Source organism: Nematostella vectensis, chromosome 7 (genome assembly GCF_932526225.1).
Source record: "Nematostella vectensis chromosome 7, jaNemVect1.1, whole genome shotgun sequence".
Classification (NCBI taxonomy): Eukaryota; Metazoa; Cnidaria; class Anthozoa; order Actiniaria; family Edwardsiidae; genus Nematostella; species Nematostella vectensis.
In genome coordinates, this window is record NC_064040.1 from 14991898 (window position 1) to 15010286 (window position 18389).

Below are 18389 nucleotides of genomic sequence, written 5' to 3' on the forward strand. Positions count from 1 at the left end.
TAACAGTTAACTATGTGATTAACAGTGAACTCGCGACCGACACAAAACCGCCACCACTATGGACTAAGACTAAGGATTTTGTAGTTATTTCTTAGGGATTTCAGAACGTCTCTAATATTAGAGATTTTTTGTATTTTTTTTTTACGTCTTTGATTCCTTAGCACTTATATGAAATCATTAACCCTCATAGTTTGATGGGCAGTGGCCAATCAGGCTAATGGACATTCAAGTGTACACTGTATGAAAATATGTCATTAAACTTAACCACCAAATTGTGTATTTTCTCAACGTTGCAATGTCAAGATAAACTATACCAATAAATTCTATTTTGTCTATTCCAAAAATGGCAAACTTTTAAAGTACTTCCATGCTGTCAGACAGAAATAAGCCTTCCTTCCTTTCTTCTAACCCTTTTACTCAGGGCCTGCTTACCCAGAGGTCGTGGGTTAGTGTCCAGTTCTGTTGCCCTGGTAATAGGCTGCAAGCACTGTGTCGTTGTTCCTCGAGTAGATTCAGGATACTGCTGAGGGATGTGTCTGCAGTAGTTTGTTGCGCTTGGTTTGACCACAAGATTGTGCTTGTCTCCTTGGTGGTGTCACAGATGGAGGCCATGTCAGCAGTGTCCACCACGTCCAAGGCGCTTAGGTGTCCGGTGACAAGGTTGCAGTCAGGGTTTGAGGGTGGGATGTGGCGTCGGCTTCATGATTGCTCTTCCCTGTGAGGTGCTTGATGTTAAAACGCCATGGTGGAATGTGTTGCTAAGTCGGAACAACCGCGTGTCAAAGATCTCATCTAAGGTACGCTCACTGAAGATCACTGACCTAAGATTGATAAACCTATTACGTCTACATAAGAGGGGTTTGGGAAGTTCCACCGTAAGGGGTATAAGCCGATGAGGTGGGTTCCACCTCATCAACCTGTCCCCCAAAGCTAAATGGCACCAGAGCACAAGTGCCAAGTAATTGAATGAGAAATAAATTGTGCAAATGTTTTATAAAATAAACTTTACGAGGGGGCCTCTCCCAATTAAACTTTTCCCCAGAGCCCCAGGAAGACTGTAACAACAACAGCAAACTAAATAAACTAACATAATTGTCTAACCAGTTCAGGACCAGGTTAGAGTTGACATAGGGGGCTACCTTGACGATCTTCTGCCAGTTGGGGCAATTGTAGCTTAAAAAGTATCAGGGCATGTTTAACCCTTTCACGCCCAAGTTCTTTTGACTCCCCACAGCCCGTTCTGCCCAAGTTAATTTGACAGATTCACACAAATCGATGACAGGTCTTTAGTTTTTATTGAATATCTCTTTTCCCTTACAATTTCCTGTCTTTACATAGTAAGAACAAATGTTGTCCATACAATAATTGTTTGGAATAAAGTCTTTGTTTTGCAAATGATGTACTGTAGCAATTATTACAAGGAGTGAAAGACAAACTTTTTTTATTTCGCACTGTTTACGCACGAGTAAATCATTCGCTAGTTCAATTTTATTCGTGTTCTCAACAAAATTACACCAAATCAACTTCAAATATTAAGGCTAAAAGGCTTAAGAAAGCCATACAAAACATTATACTTATCTATTGTTCAGGGTCGAGCAGGCTTGCTGTGCCATTCTTGAAAACATTGTTCCTTACACAATACCGCATTACAATGGCGACAGCCGAAGCGTGACTCGCGCGGTCTTTTCACCTCTTGATTTGCGGCCTTTGCGTTTCTCTTCCTTCGCTGGCAGTTCTTGCATTGCTTGCCCTTGCCAGCAGTCACCAATTCGACATACTCGTGGTTGATTTCGGCAATCACTGGCATAGTTCTTGGCCTTCCAGTTCGCTAACGGCCACAGAAGTTGTTGATTAGCTGCTTCGCAAGCGTCTTGCGAAAGTCAATGTTCGGCAAATCAGCTCGTGTCACGGCTTTCATCAGGCACCAAGAGTTCAGCAGAGCAATATCAAATAGAAAAAAGAACACATACTTCCACCACTTGACGTTTCGACGAGAAGAAACAGTGTAGTAAGAGCGATTTTGGTCGCTCAAGTCCACGCCACCCATGTATTTGCAGTACTCGGCGATGCTCGGTGGTCTCAAAGGTTTGCATCGTCCCATTCGGTCCCTTTCTTCTTCGCTGTACGGTGTCGTCTCCTACTGCCTCGTGAACTGTAGAAAGGACAGTCACAGGTTTGTTCTTGGCTTTGTCTCGCCACGAGACAACGGTGATATTGCCCGATTGGGCAAAAGCGGAATCGCCTTGCTGTCGAAGTTGAGCGTCTTTCAAAAAAGCCGGAAAGCCCTTGCGGTTTGTTCGCAGAGTTCCACACGCACGAATTCCAAGTTCTTGAAGCTGTAGAAATAAATTAATACTCAAAAACCAATTATCCATAAACACATAAAAGTTCCGACCAGTAAAGTCCTCTAGGAGGCCTAAAACAATGTTCTCCGTTGGGTTTTGAACCACCGGAGTGTTCGCTGAGCGCCCAACATAAATATCGAAATTGACAAGAAAACCGGTCGACGATTCGCACAAACAAAAAACCTTAATTCCTCGTTTTACCGGCTTCATAGGCATGTAATACACAAAACTTAATCGTCCCTTGTACTTGATCATCGCTTCATCGATCGAAAGTCGCTGTGAGTCCGGAAAAAAGTTTACAAAAGCTCGATTACACGAAGACTTGATATCATTGACGAGGGTTGCACTCGGTACAGCTTGTTATATTCGGGGTGATCTTGCCAAGGCATTTAGGAGTTATCGTTGAGATGGAGATAACGGAGAATGGACAAAAAACGCTCTCTAGTCATCGGTTTAGCAATCTCCGCCTGGAAGAGAAACGGGTCGTCTTCATTCCAGTAATCTCGCATAGTTGGCAAACGCACGATGCCCATCATAACCAAAATCCCGAGAAAGGCCTTGAATTCATCGATCGTGAGTTTCGTCATTGTTCCGTCGCTTTCAAACCAGTTCGGATCCTCTTTCTCTCCGTCTTTCTTTTCGGCATTTACTTGAGCTGCATACAAGTTCGTTTGATCGACGATTATTTCCATCAATTCCGGTGTAAAAAACACTTCGAAATACCCTAGTTCAGAGTCGTTATTTGGACGATTCTTGGGTCCGACGAAAGGAAAAAACTCCGGTTCTTCAATTGAAGTAGCGGTTGTCGACCAAACCAGGTCTTCGGGACGCAAAATACGAACACTTTCATTCATCAAAAAGTTACTACGATCGCCGTAATTATCCGTTTCGAAATCGTCTTCTTCAAAACCGTAAAATTCTTCCGAATCGCTATCAGAATCGCCGAAAATATCCTGAACTAAGTCCATGACTTCAAAGGCAAGTTCTATGGACGAGAATCGATTGAGAGCACGCGAAGAAATTATAACTTTGGAGATAAATTTCGAGTGGATCACTTTGTCGTATCACTTTGCAGTGACTGAAAGAAACGTGTCAAATTTCATGCTTTATAAACCCCACGTGTCGGTTAACCATATAAGGCAGTCCCTTTGTCTTTAAAGCTAATTAAAAATGGGCACATCGAAAATACGGAAAATTCCGTATCTAGGCGCGAAAGGGTTAAGGTGGTATGGTACCTCAAAAATGTAAAAAGTGCAGTAATCATAATACCCAATTCATTATGATGCCATTGAATTTCCCTCATTGAAAGGAGAAAAATGACACCAAATTTGTAACAGTTGGTCGCCATGGAAACAGAGCCACGCCCTTTTTACTCTAATCTAGCCACTTCACGGCTATAGCTGTAGCTCCTTTACTGTTTACATTTAACCCTTCAAACTTTCAGAATATAATGCACTGATATTAAGCTTTAATCCGAACCTAAATTTGTAATGTTATGACATTTTTGATCAACACAGCAAACACACAATTAGAAAAATTGTATTTTTAAATATTTGTTTAGTCGAAATCTGATCCTACATTAAAGTTAATTGTCAATTTTGACCAAAATTGAGCTTCAGCATCTGAAGATACTACCATTCAGTCATCCTGCCAAATTTTATAGGTATACCATAAATAGTTTTCAAAATATCTGTGTTCAAAAACAGTGGTTGCCCAAAAATTAGCTTTTTCAGAAAAAAGGCTTAAAGTTCCACAACATATTTCTGTATGAGAAAAACCTACAAAACAAAGCTATAAGCACTTAAAAAGCTCCTGCAGCATAAGATAGTCCGTCTGCTTCCTGCTGCTTGTCTCCTTTTTTCTTTCTGAGACCTCTCAGCAACTTTCTCCTCTTCTTGACCTCAGCACTCTCCTTGACAATGCGTTCCCTGTCTAATCTCTGGCAGCCTTCTTCCGTGAATTTCCCTGGAGGTATCCCCACTGCCCTGTAAAGATCACAAACAGTGGCAGCACCATCATTGAAGTGGCACACTGCATCATATACTCCAAATTCAATAAGGTCCCTTCCGACATAAACCTCTTTTGGTACGCGCTGCCAAATCATGCCGTTGAAGGCCTCATTCTGGTTCTGAGTTTTCCCGTCTTTTCGCTAGAAGTTCATCTTTGCTAAGCCTCACATAGATAGGCTTGATCTTCTCCAGGATATCGCGAGGCAGTCCAGGACCATGCTTATAATTAGCAAGATCTTTGCTGGCTTTCTTCTGCTGATATTTGCACCAGCTAGATGCCCCGGGTGGGCAACGATCATGGACACAAGCCTTTTCATTTGAAGCACAATGAAAAAGGCTTGCTAGGGATGACTTCTCTTCCGATGGAGGAGCGAATCCATTCATCAGCATCGTTGTCTCCTATGAAGATAGAAAAAATATATTTTATAATTAATTAAATAACATACAAAATGTCAAACCTTGAATGGTTTTATAGCTTCGCTTTTCAGGGCCAAATTTATTAAAAGTGAGTAGCTCTCAAGCTTATAAAATAATTGAGCCCATAAGATTATGTGATCAAAAATCCTCACTAGTACTAGACATCAATCTGATTATGTAATGATGTTTGTGAAAGAACATATTTTAGTTAGCTCCAAAGAACGTCCATTTATTTTCAGTGATTGTGTAACCGTGTGTGTAATCTTCTTATATGATAAGTGTTCAGATGATATTCATTTGTACCTTAAACTCTTTTTGCCCCTGTAGGACTGGTCATTTCGATCCTTCGCTCCCCACGGCTGATGGTATCTTCCACCGACATAGATCCTGATATGTTAAATAATGGATCTGAAATATAGATTAAAATATAAACATTAATTGGGTGGGGCGGCCATCATTGTTGTCTACGGCAGCGGTGGATTGGCCACCATTGATGACAACAGCAGGGGTAGCTTGGTCTGCTGGACCACCATTACATACTAGAACAATTCAAAACAAGCAGCTGTTGCATTCAGGAAAAAATGTGTGCACTTTGTGAAAGGCCCTATATTTCCAATAAATGTAATACCTGGAATTTCTAAATTTAATACTAGCATGAAACATAGCACTTTAAATATCATGAAACATCGGTAACAACCCTAATAAAACAAGCATTAACTGGTGTCTAGATAATTTAGAGTGATGACGTTATCCCAACTTCAAATTCCTACCATTGTCGAGTGCAGCAAAGGTTTCACCCTTAATCGCCACCGCTCGCTTGATGTACACACAGACTTTGTGTACTTAATCAAGCCGACCACGCTTTGGCTCACAGGTCAAGCCTGGCTTATGAAACCATTGTGACATATTCGTTGTGGCCCCCAGGTTGTTGGCCCTGATGGCCCGCCTGACCAAACTCTCAGGGTGGTAAATGCCTTTCTCGAGATGGCAAGGCATACCCTCAGTTGTAGTGCGATGGCCGAAACACCTTGCCCTTTGCTCCCCCTTTGTGGTGCATCTCTGGTTGGGAAGGATTAGGGACTTGACATTGTAAACATAAAACAAATATAGCCTTTAAAAACATGAATTAATCTTCATGTTCAACCAAGAACAAAATGCAGGCTGTGTGTTCTTATGTTTTTTTATCTTATTTGTAATCACAGCAAAAGATACCCAGAAAAAATCATAAAACATATAAAACGCTCTTTTGGGGCTTGACCAGATTCACGCTATTTGAATTATTTACTTAGCATGCTTTGCACTTAAAAACATTCATATCTTTCAAATCTTCAAGAAAGTCCACTTGAAGTGTTGATTCCCCCTCGTCTTGTAGTTGACCGTAGCTGGTGCTTTACGTTGTCCTCGCATCCAGCTGCTTCCAGGACTAGATAAACATTTACTGTGTATTAACCCTATTCAGACTGGGCTTTTTATCTGTCTGTGACTGTATTGTGTCATGAATTTTGTTTGTATTAGTAGGGTGTAAGTACTTTGTGTAGAACATCAATAAATATGTCTTAAAAACAAAATAAAACTTTGTTTGGAAATTCTTTGTCACATAGAATAAAGTTATGCTCAACCCCCTATAGTATCTGTTATATAATTTGTTAGTACTCACGCTCTATCTGTCATCAGCTCAGGTAAAACCCAGTCTTTTATGGTGACCACAGGGGCAGTGCTGCTTCTGCAGCTTCGCTAGCAATTTGCCACTCCAGCACCGTTAAAACTATCTAGCATATTTTCTCATCTGTTGTTCTGCCTGCATCATTTTACAATCAGCGACAAAACCTGTTGAAAACGACATCTAAAAACTAGTCGTACTCAAATAATTTACAATATGGGAACTTTTATTACTCGCATTTCTCAAGTTGCTGCCTAGGGTTATTTTGTCGCTGATTGTAGCCCGAAGAACATGCCACATTCATCCAGGACTTTAGTCTGCATTGCTTCTATCGCCAAAAATATTTATCCAAATTGCTTCAAACTTTCACAGGATACTGAGGTCACCCATACCTATTACCAGTTTAATTTTGAGGTAGGGCGCCGAAAGTTCATTTTTCCGAGAAATCTTGACGAACTGAGACGGCTGGTCTTAAATTTGAAAAATTTTTCATATAATATTGTTTTGCCGAAAAGAAACCATAAACTGTAACGTATTAAACTCCCCCATCTTCCTACAAATCCTGTGCAGCAACACGAAAACATGAGAAAAAATATAGTTATCGTGCACATCTTGTCTAGTCGTCCTTAGTTGTTCTTCTTAGATTTGAAAATCCAATGGACCTTTCTTGATCCACTCTTACAACCTTCTTCGAATTGAAAACTTCCTTCCCAATCATCTGCAATGCTTTAACCCAAGATAAAAAAGTCCGACGAGCATTGCCTTGTCTTTTGGAATCTGGAAGAGAATGCACGAAAAAGTGCAAGAAAAATTTGACGGTTATTTTAAAACTTTATAATGCAACCTGATTATTATGTAGCATCTCTGCTGCAGCTAGTTTGCTATATGATACTTTTAACCAATAAATAAATAAAATGCAAAAGGCCTGTCAGCGGCCATTAACCCGAAATTTCTGAGGTTCCATCTAGGATAGAAAATCTTGAAGTGGGACAGTGGCATCTACTCGAGCAAAGTTACATCGACCATGTAGCTAGTGATGGCACTAACTTACATTGATCATGTAGTTAGTGCTATATATGCGAGCAAATTTTCATTGATATTTTCCATTGACAAAGTTTCATTGTTCAGATATCTACGCGAACAATGTTCCTACTCTTGTCAAATTTTCTTTGCCAAATAAAAACAAACATGCTAGCTTTTAGTCAATGAACATTGCACATTAAAAATTGTTGGGTTTTTTTTACGCAATTTCACGTCCATTAAATGTTCATTGTGACAAATTTGCTTGTGCAGTTGGATGAATTGAATGAATGTATTAGATTGAGCATTGGATCAACTTACAAATCCAAGGTTGATCAATGCATCGTTATTGGATTGTCTATTGTTTGCCACTCTCATTTCATACTCAGACGCTCATTTCATACTCAGACGCTAAAATAAACAGAATTGACTTTGGCGGCCTGTGTAATCCTTTGGACGCCAGAAAATAAAAACAAACTAAAAATGTTGCAAGCCCTGCTCTTCTCTCGGTCATCAGCTCCAGTCGATTATCGGTAAGTGAGTGAGTTTAATCCATGGCGTTTGTATTGGATGCGTTCAAATTAACTGCTTGTATGTGTTGTTTTAATCAACTTCTGTTTACATAACTTTTGACATTACGCAGAATGAAGGTGTGTTTGTTGAAGTTTGAGGTGTCAAAAGCAACTCTTGGAATTCCAGTGCCCCCTAATCCTAAACGTACTACTGCTGTAGTAGGATTTGAAAAGAATTTCACGGACTGTACTCCGCTATTAGATATCTAGTTGTGCGAGTGCAACTGCACAAATGACGATGCGACAGGTGTCTCCACAAGGGAAGTGATCAGCTCTTCCAAGAACATTAATTTGCCAGCTGAATCTTCAATAGACTCATTAGAAGACTTCTCAGAGCCTGGCAATGGAGGCTCGGGGGAAGAAGACTAACCCGAGTTTGCCGATGTTATAACACTGCGCGGAAGCACCTTTCACGAGGACTGTCAACGCGCTCTAAAGTTTTCCCGAGGCATGCTTTCAAGCATGAGATGTCCCTGTACGTTTGTCATTTGAGCCTCACAATGCCAAAGACAGGTACAGTTAGACGGGAGCTGGTGCCGTATTTGCTACATTTCGAGGGAAATGGGTGCCATGCGAAATAACGAGATTACACAAGTAAAAATTAAGGGCATCAAATGCTGCATGCATAATTCCGCATGGATTTACACAATGACAGTCATTGTCAATAAAATAAATAAATGGGCAGCCATCGACACCAACTACAAGTATAATGCCCTTAAGTTTAATAACAGTTTAAATGTTTTAGTCCTACATTGCTCATTAATTCTTATATATTTATTTCACTAAAAGTTCGAAAGTCTCAGGGAATGACTAAATCAGGAAAAGCAAAGCAATCACTTTGGACAAATTTACGATAACACAGACAGCGATTTTGAGTGTTTTTCTCGCTCCTGGATCACAGAATATTCTCATAATTATATTAAATAAGTGTTTTGTGAGGCCATAATGCAAGAGCTACAGAGTAATGTGAATGGGAAGCCATTTTAGTGCAAGGGATGTGTATTATTTCCTGTTCTGCATTTACCTCCGGTAGAGTAACACAAAGTAAATGATAAAGCCATTTTATTGCAAGTGATGTGTATAATTCCCTGTTCTGCTGTGCCCTTGGTAACGTATCATCTACTACAAATTATTATTGATCAACAAAATAAACAGGCTATTTCTTGTTTTATTTAAATAATTGGTTGTTACAAGAATATATAGATATCATTAACATTATCCCATCACCTTTTTTTTACATTATATTGTTTCAGAATTGCCTCCTATACATTTCGAGAACAGTGTATTTTACAAGAACATGTTTTATTATTCTAACCAATACAAGATTCAGCAAGATGTCAGAGATGCTCATTGCATCCTTCAGTTCAGTGTTATTCCTGTGTGGGTTACCAATTGCTTGTGATGCTTTTTTTATGCGGTTGAAGTACAACTCAACTTCTTTAGTTCCCCATCCACTTTGTCAACATTCCCTCAGGATTTGCTTGTTTGAGCATTTTTATTGCTTTCATCTATAAAGAAGGATATAAGTATTTAAATATTGGGGTAGATTTGGAGTATCATCATTACCTTCTGTAATATTAGCTCTATAAGAAAATGATAAAGATTTTGTGTGGAAGAAGGGGGGAAATGTTAATTTTAGTATCACCTGTATTTCCAGTGCAGAAGAAAATTCACTTTTAGTGATAATAGCAAGCTGTGCCTGGATGCTTCTGCAAGGAATATTTGGCTTGGCCTACAAATAGACAACATGAACCTGAGTTAAAGTGAACTCATTAGCAATCGTGATACAAGTATCAACCAAGTAACTGTGACTAACAACCAAGATAATATCAAATTACCTTCTTTGAATTTCCAATATCTTGTCTGCCACATCCACTCCACATTGGCCCATGGAAGAGTCACAAGAACTTTCCTCCTCCAAATTCAGCCTCCATTGTATCTAGCCAACATCTATAATCTGGTGGTTCAGATATCTGGAGGACAAAAAAAAGTAACGAAATTTAGTTTTAATGTAATAATTCCATCGCCAGTAAAATCACAGAAGTGGTTTTCATGTGGAAGGCGGCCCACACCCTGTTACCACCCTGTCCCCTAAGACAAAACCGCCCTCTCTCACCCCCCTTTCACCCCACTTATGTTCGATGATGACAATTGTTGAATAGATAAAACCCACCTGAGCAATATAGGTTCAACTAAAGAACTCAATACAGTATTGCAGCAGCCCAAATGGCATCCTGTCTGGCTGTAGGCGAACATCCTTGCCATGTAGGCACTCACACCACATGTACACAAGATTGGGTGTGCCAAAACTCTGCAGATTCTCCATGATTCTCATTTACAGACAGATCCCAAATCCTTTGGGTTTAACTTGATACCATGTCTCTTGGCCAGCTCCAGATAGACAGTATTTACCATATTTTCCTGGCTGCTCAAACTTGCAAGTTTAAAGAGATCCAGAACAATATCATCAACATCTTTGATTTCCTGGTTTAAAACACAGTCAAGCAAGTAGACATTTATTTTTTTAGCCTATCTGAGACTGACACCAACTCTAGTAATTGCTCTTGTGTAAGATGGCATGTTTTTTTTCCCAATATTCCACTTGGAATAGGTGCTTTATCTCTCTCTTCATAACCAAGGTAGGTATTACATGAAATGCAAACTGCTTCTTCTGCTTCATAAATTGTGGCGTACTTTACTTTAAACACATTCACAACCCTTGAACATACTGGAGTTTCTGAAAAAAATACAAGCAGATTCTGATTAATTCTAATATACAACAACTGAAAAGTACCTGTTTTTAGGTATCGAGAGTAACAATTATTCTATACCCTGGATTGGCTGAGGGGGGGGGGCATAGGTATATCATATTATGGAAAAAAGATATGATATTTGGTGATCCTCAAAATAAGAAATGACCCAATTTTTAGTGGCCAGGGGGGTTGCGAGTACAGTATGTGCCTGTCACTGGCTAACATTCCTTGGTACCTGCACGGGTGTAACTTGTTTTTGCTTGCTTTGCCACAAATGCAGCAGCCTGCGACTGTTTTTTTTTTCTAGGAAAATCTCTCTTCGCGCTGACATCTCTAAGCTTTTGGTTTTCCCGGTGTGGATCCTGACACAACGTGGGTCCGCTTTCCAGCTTCAGCCTCGTCCTCCATGTGAAATACGACTCTACATAATATCTGTGGAAGATCATAATCCAACTAAACATCGAAATTAGCGTCTTTTGTACCGACTTTAGACCGATTGACGGGAAACACTTTCCAATGTCAGCGCCCAAAACATGGGTTTATTTTGAAACGTCCCCGATGCTGATTAACCTGGGTACTTTTGAAGAATTCATGTTGTGTGACTTAAAACAAACGCATGGAATAATACATTCCTTAAAGTACCCAATGAGGAGGGCGCAAAAGCTATTTTAATTCGAGGTCAAGAGAAAGATCAACAAACAATGGCGACTATGCGGTAACACAATGCAACACTTCAGCCGTCTCACATTGTGTTTCTTGTTGCTAATCCTTTCCCTCATGTCTTTATATACTTGTTTCATGCCTTTCAAAGTCAAACTTGCCTCCTATAACCATGCGATGAATAAAAACGCTTTGAAGGCACGTCCTTTGTCCGCTGGAAATCTCCTCTCGATAAACAGTTTACTTGAATTTATAATGAGGTGCACGCGCGCAAGGCATTTTGCGAGCTTTAACTCCTCCTTGACTAGCACACAAGAATCTTGTTCCTTTGCCTTAATGCCATACTAATGCCGGCATGAGTGAATCCGTTTCCTTTGCACATTCGGGAAGATCTTTTTTATCACACGTCCCAAACAGTCTACGGACTGAGTGTGAATTAATGAGTTTTCACATGGGCCATGCATTTAATGAGGTGCTGTTTTGCTAGGCAACGGGCCGACGCTTTCACCTAATAATAACGGCGGGAAATTTGAGGCAAACAACTCTTTAGAAATATTAGTACCTAGACGTTTGGCAGCGCACTTTGAAAAGCAAATTGTTGCCACTTCAAGAAAGAGTCTTACAATAATGTGCTAGTAATTAGAATTTGTAGAAACAACATTAAAGTGATTCATTCTACCGTTTTTACGAAGTTAAGTTTCTGGTACGTTTCTGGCGACTTTTTAAACTTTAGAATTTTTGGGCAACTATGTCATAAGCCAAGAAAAATGAAATGAAATGAAACTTTCTCTGGCGTCTCTACAAATATTCCCCCCGAAGTCAGGAAATTGTGGAGACAAAAGAACGCAATACGCCAGCAAATAAGAGATCGTGTGTCGCTAGTTGTTCTTTAGTTACTTATCTATTTATATACGAAGTAGAAACTTGGTCCTTTTGCCCTTCGCCAAACGAGACACGAAATTCAAACCCACGATGTTTGGTTGCTTTTGCCGGAAATTATTCTAAATGTACTTACTCGTGTTTAGCGGCTGAATAGGGAAAACCACCAGCTTGTAACATTCCGTACATGCTTCGGCACGCAAGAAACTAAATGGTAACGCGGTTTCTTTCCGTTTTTAATACCCTCTTCCGTAAAAAGATGAGATCGCGAACAAACTTAAATATTACTTTGGGGTGACTTTTTTGAAAAGCACTAGAATAATTTTTAACCAACATACATACAACCTATGTGATCAGATTAATTTATTGACATACTTGACAAAACATTGCGTTGCTATGGCAACCAGGGGGGGGGCTTAATTACCCCGAAATCATGGTATCCAGTCTTACAGTGATAACTCCTTTATTTTTTTATCAATAGCCACCAAACTTTCAGGAAATCTCTTACTACAACATATGCATACAATGAAGTATAGAAATTACCCTGGTGATATTTTTCAAATTAGAGGAATGTTTTGTCAGAAACTAATATTTGGATGTGTAAATTCATAATACGAGGGCAGTGTTCAGATCATACTTTTTAAAATCCACCAGGATCATACAGAGCCCACAGCTTGCTTCTTCTTGTCCTCTTTCTTTTTTCTTTTGCCTCTCAGGACCTTTCTCCTTGTTTTAGATGCCTCCTTACTTTTATACTCTGCAAGCCGAACTCTAGAAGTATCCTCAAGGCCACAGCCTGCTTCCGTATATTTGCCGGCAGGGATTTTTAGGGCTTCCAACAGTCTTAGTACAGAGCTGTACCCCATGTTAAAATGACATACAGCATCAAACAAGCCCAATTCCAGAATATCCCTGCCGACATACACCTCCTTGGGCACTCGCTGCCGAATCATTGCATTCAAACTCTCATTCTGGTTCTGTGTTTTGCCATGTAGGCATTTCTCCAGCAGACTGGCTTCACTTAGCCTAACATATACTGGCTTTACCTTGGCCAGTATCTCCAATGGCAGACCAGCACTGTGCTTAAATGTATTGGTGTGGTCTGCTTTGTCTTTCTGATATTTACACCAGCTTGTGCTTCCAGTCGGGCAGTGGTCATGCAGCACTCTGGCTTCATTAGAAGCACAATGCATAAGACTAGCATGAATTGCCTTACGCATCTGCTCCAAGTTTCCAACATTTGAACGTATGGCAATGCCATAATAATTCTGTAGTTTGTCAATGAGTGCATCGGTTAGCTTGCCACCTGGGGTGTCACGTTTCAGTTTTCGAAGGGAGTTACCAACTCTCTTCTGTACGTGCCCAATACACTCCTTTTTCTTAACTATAATATTGTCAGCCTCAGACTTTCTCAACTCTATTAAAGCTTTTGCAATCGCCATCACCATAATATTCAGTGTAACGGATATTGTGGGTCTCTACAGAACGATTGAAGATTCGCTGTACACCCTCAGGCTCCATAGCAGGTGCGGAACCCCTGAAGTTGGCCTTGCAGTCGTTGTGATCTGCCTTCCACAAACGGTATTCCTCGCTATCCTTATCTAGATGGCCATGCAGCTTGCATTGTTTGCAGGACACCGTAAGGGCCTCTACATCGAGAACTTTCCCTGTGTCAATAGAGATGCCGGTGACACAGCCATTCAGAGATGAAAAGCCCCTTCTCTGCCAGGTGCCATCGAATGAAGCACCGCAATTGGTTGGCCCATCCAATGTATCTGCTTTAAGCTCTTTTGCAGAACCACCCATACTTTTGATTGCAATTTCCTTTACATGCTTCAGCAGTGTGCGCGAGTTTTTAGTGAATTCCCTCGCAGTAGGTGGTGGCGGCATGTTCATAAGTAAACATAACTTTCTGGCTCCAGTATGTCCCTTTCCGAGTGTTCTCATGCTGTAAACCAGTCTGCGATTCACTTCATAACTTTGCCCTTGAACTTTCGAAGTATAAGTGAAATGCTTCCAGTTACAGTTCTGGCAGGTTAGACGTAGCTTCGAGGCACAACCCTTCCGGTTGTGCTCGTCTTCTCCGAGCACAAGGCAGAACTCGCCACAGTCACCACATCGTAGCAAAGCGAAAATATTGCTAAGAATGTCCATATCCACGAAACCATACCCGGTCACCTTAGCATCAGATACCTTTGCAGTGGATTGGGAAGGTTTAGGCACTGTATCTGCCTCGACAGGGGTTTTCGAAAGCTTTCGAAAAGAAGCAGATTTTGCAGGATTGCCTTCTTGAACAGGCTCCATGCCAGTCGAACAACTCTGTTCGTTTTCCGACTCATTAGGACTGTTTTCAACTCTCTTATACTCGCTTTCCTCTAAATTGAGACTTCCTGTAAAGCGGTTCCCACAAAAACGCCGCTTTTTGCGTCTCTGGTTAGCGAATTTAGGCATATTTCAAGAGTAAAATGGAAGGTTGTATTTTGATTTGATGTTGAAATGTGAAGATCGATATTTAGGAAGGTACTGCATGTAAACTTTTTTTGTTAGTGATCTATTCAATCACGTGGATAAAACACAGGGAACCCAAACAAGAGAAAATCGAAAACCCCATCGAAATCGTCCCTTTCAAATCCGACTTCTAGATCAAAACAAATTGCAAACAGACCGGTTGCCCCTAGCAACGGCTCGCCAACATTTTTTAAAAGCCTAATACTATAGGAAATTACACCAGGGCATACATTTCAAGGATAAATAACGGTAACTTTGAGACGAAAACAATTTTTTCACAATTAATTCAAATTTGGTAAATTTTAGGGTATCATACCGCCAACCGACTCTTCATAATTTAGTATGCAAATTGTATTCTCATAATCTATGTCACTAAACGAAGCTGATATCAGGCCCATACCCAGGGGGGTGAAGGGGGTGCGAATGCACCCCCACAACGGCCGAAAGTCTACTTTCGGTTCTCAATAGACGTGCTATTTGTAGACAAAACTATAAAGCATAAGCTAGATCCACTCTGGTATGTCATTAATCCATAAGTCAGACTTTATTTGTAGCTAAATCCGACAATAAAAGTCCCGTGGATAATGCAAATACATAAAAAAAATCCTTTTTGTTCTTTAGGGGGTGTTCAGAAGACTTCCTCCCTCCCCCCCCCCCCCTCCCCCAGAAAAATTAGGTCCACTTTTTCGGATTTCGCACCCCCCAAGAAAAACCTGGGTACGGGCCTGGATATTGCACTGGTTTTAAGGGATGTGGCTTTTAATTTCACAGACACATCTGCACGACATGCTGTGTGTGGGAGGCAACAGGTGGAGAGGACCGTACACCAGGGTCCAACGAGTTATTTGAGCGTAACACAGGGTATCACAGGAGAACGCTGCACTTGCCAAGGGTGTTATCGTGATTTTACCAAGATTTTGAGTTTGGCGAATAAGGTATTCCTGAAATAGATTAACATGAAAGAATATATTTCTTTTCATTTTTATTGCTTAAATCATGTGTAAGTATATTATTTGTGTAACTAAGCAAAGTTATTCTTTAACACGAGTTCTAGTTGGGGAAACAAAACAGGTCCCCATTTTCATAATGTACAATAAATTATATATTGTGCCTGAAAATAGTTTCTTATCAGGTATAGAAAGACCGCAAGTAAGTACATTTATTGTCTTATAGAGCGGATTTCGGAAGACTGTCGTGAGTAATTCACAATTACTTTTGTAATAAACTCCTATAGGTTTTATCACTATGCATACACTATAACCTGCACATCAGAATAAGACTTGAGGCTCTAAGCCCTATTTTAACAAAAATACGCCGATCTAAGATAGCTCACCGATAATGTAAGCGCTAACTCAAATACGTTCTCCAAATCAGGTTATTTTATCAATAAGTATCAGAAATAGAGAAAACTTAGGAAGTGAAAAATAGTGTTTGATAACAAAGACGTAATGGCGGCAATTCGTTGTTGCTGCTACTAAAACATCAGTAGATAGACGCGCCTTCCTTTGACTTAAACATTCTCAAATTCCTTGATTAAAACACAAACATGTAAAACCGATAAGTTTTCACGAGACTAGGCAAGGTAATCACCTAGATATATAAAGGCAAGGTTTAATGCAATGTCAACAAGAATTTCGAATAATAACTCGACACCAAATACGGGTTCTGTTATCAAAAAGGCCTTACAACTCACAATCTACAAACAGTGGAAGCAATCGAATAGAATCAAAAAGCCCAAACTGTCGCGATCTCGTACCAGAACAATGAATACAATACACCAAAAACTGAGACGATTTCCAGTTTTTGGTGTATTGTATTCAGTGGAAGCAATCGCATATACTTACCAATGAGGCATAACACTTCTAAAATAAACTTTACCTTTTATCTGGAAATCAGTGACTGTAACTCAGAGAAGCAGCTCATCCGCCATTACCACTTGACGTGTCCATGGTTCCGTTTTCGGCACCATTCTTGAATGCACTGTTCTGTTAGCTAGTCGCGTGAATTTCTCGAGAAAAGCGCCGCTTTTTCACATGATTCTTGCACCAGGATATAAGTTAAACACGATGTAAAATATCATATCATTATCCAAACGATTGATAATCATTTCAGTGAAAAATTCCCCTAAAACCGTTGTAAACCCGTTGCTCGCTACGCTTAGTGGCCCAGATCTCATTAAATGCATGGCCCGGGTGTGAAAACTCATTAATTGACACTCAGTCCGTAGACTGAAATAGTGAGGTAAAATTTCAAGAGTCCAATGAGCCTCCTTGCAAACTGTTTCTGACTGTGAGTATGACAGTTAGTACCATAACATTGTCAAAGGGCTGGCCAGTTGTAAAAATCTCATTTAGCCTGTAGTTAACAAAATAACTGTAATGACACATGACACTACACCGACCAATTTGGCTTTTCTATGAAAACCAAATCAGTAACAGCACCAACACATCTCTTACAACACTTGGGATTTATTCTAAATTCCTTAGACATGACAGTGTCAATATCAGCGGAGAAAAATTCAAAACTCTCTGGTACCATCCAGGAAGTTTTAGGTAAAACCGCACCTAGTATAGTGAGTTTTCAAAAATGTTAGGCATGATGGTCGCTTGTCTGCCTGGGGTGGAATATGGAGAGATATTTTATCGTCATATTGAATTTGAAAAAGCAGCTGCTCTCAAAGCGAATGGATGGGATTTTGATAAACCCATGCATCTATCCAAGGGAGCAAGATCAGATGCAAATTGGTGGATATCAATGCATTGACATCAAAAAAGAAAATCGCCAATGGGAAAATAGCACATGTCATGTATACTGACGCCTCCAATGATGGGTGGGGTGCCAGATTAGGCAACACCACAACAGGAGGAAGATGGTCTGAAACAGAGAAAGGCCAGCACATTAACTATTTAGAACTAAACGCGATAGCATTGGGACTAATGGCCCTCTGAAAAGAAGTGGAACATAACCATGTTAAGGTTATGACTGACAACACCACTACTGTAGCTTATATACGCCACATGGGGGGGGGGTTCCCATTCCCTTCCCTGCAATGACATGGCTAGGGAAATATGGAAATGAGTATACCAAGGGGAATTTGGTTGACTGTTAGCCATATCCCAGGGATAAACAATGTAATAGCTGACAAAGCTTCAAGAGTGTTTGAAGATGCTACTGAGTGGAAGCTTGATGAAGAGATCTTTGTCAAGCTAACACAGGAACTGGGAATGCCTGACATAGACATGTTCGCATCCCGACTGAATTATCAATTAAAGCCATACGTATCATGGCTCCCAGACCCAGAGGCCTGGGCAATTGATGCCTTTACTTTAGATTGGGAAGATAAATTTGTCTATGCTTTCCCTCCTTTCAGTCTAATTCCACAAGTGCTACAGAAGTTGGAGTCCGACCAAGCACAAACGATCTTAATAGTCCCCAACTGGTCAACACAGCCATGGTACCCAAAGTTATCTCGCCTTCTAGTTCAGAAACCTATTCTCCTCCCAGAGAAGAAGAGCAATATCTACCTTCCATTCGATCAGGAGAAATGTCATCCACTGGGGAAAAGA

At 40.3% G+C, this 18389-nt stretch overlaps 1 protein-coding gene and 1 long non-coding RNA gene across 2 annotated transcripts; both read right to left on the reverse strand.

Annotated features, from left to right (window-relative positions):
- Nucleotides 1-9173: 9173 nt before the first annotated feature.
- LOC125568342 lies at nt 9174-10729 on the reverse strand. Its single transcript, XR_007312257.1, has 4 exons — nt 10197-10729; nt 9862-9996; nt 9669-9755; nt 9174-9531 (listed from the first exon to the last, which is right to left on the reverse strand). It is a non-coding gene; the product is annotated as an uncharacterized LOC125568342 (long non-coding RNA).
- A 2912-nt stretch (nt 10730-13641) lies between these two features.
- Nucleotides 13642-15030, reverse strand: LOC116617993. The gene has a single exon (XM_032381205.2). It carries the CDS (start codon nt 14764-14766, stop codon nt 13717-13719), a length of 1050 nt encoding a protein of 349 aa, XP_032237096.1. The 5' UTR covers nt 14767-15030; the 3' UTR covers nt 13642-13716.
- Between the last annotated feature and the right edge of the window lie 3359 nt (nt 15031-18389).

Excerpts from the sequence above, each read along its gene's own strand:
- LOC116617993 (XM_032381205.2), bottom strand. The coding sequence starts at position 14,766 with ATGCCTAAATTCGCTAACCAGAGACGCAAAAAGCGGCGTTTTTGTGGG.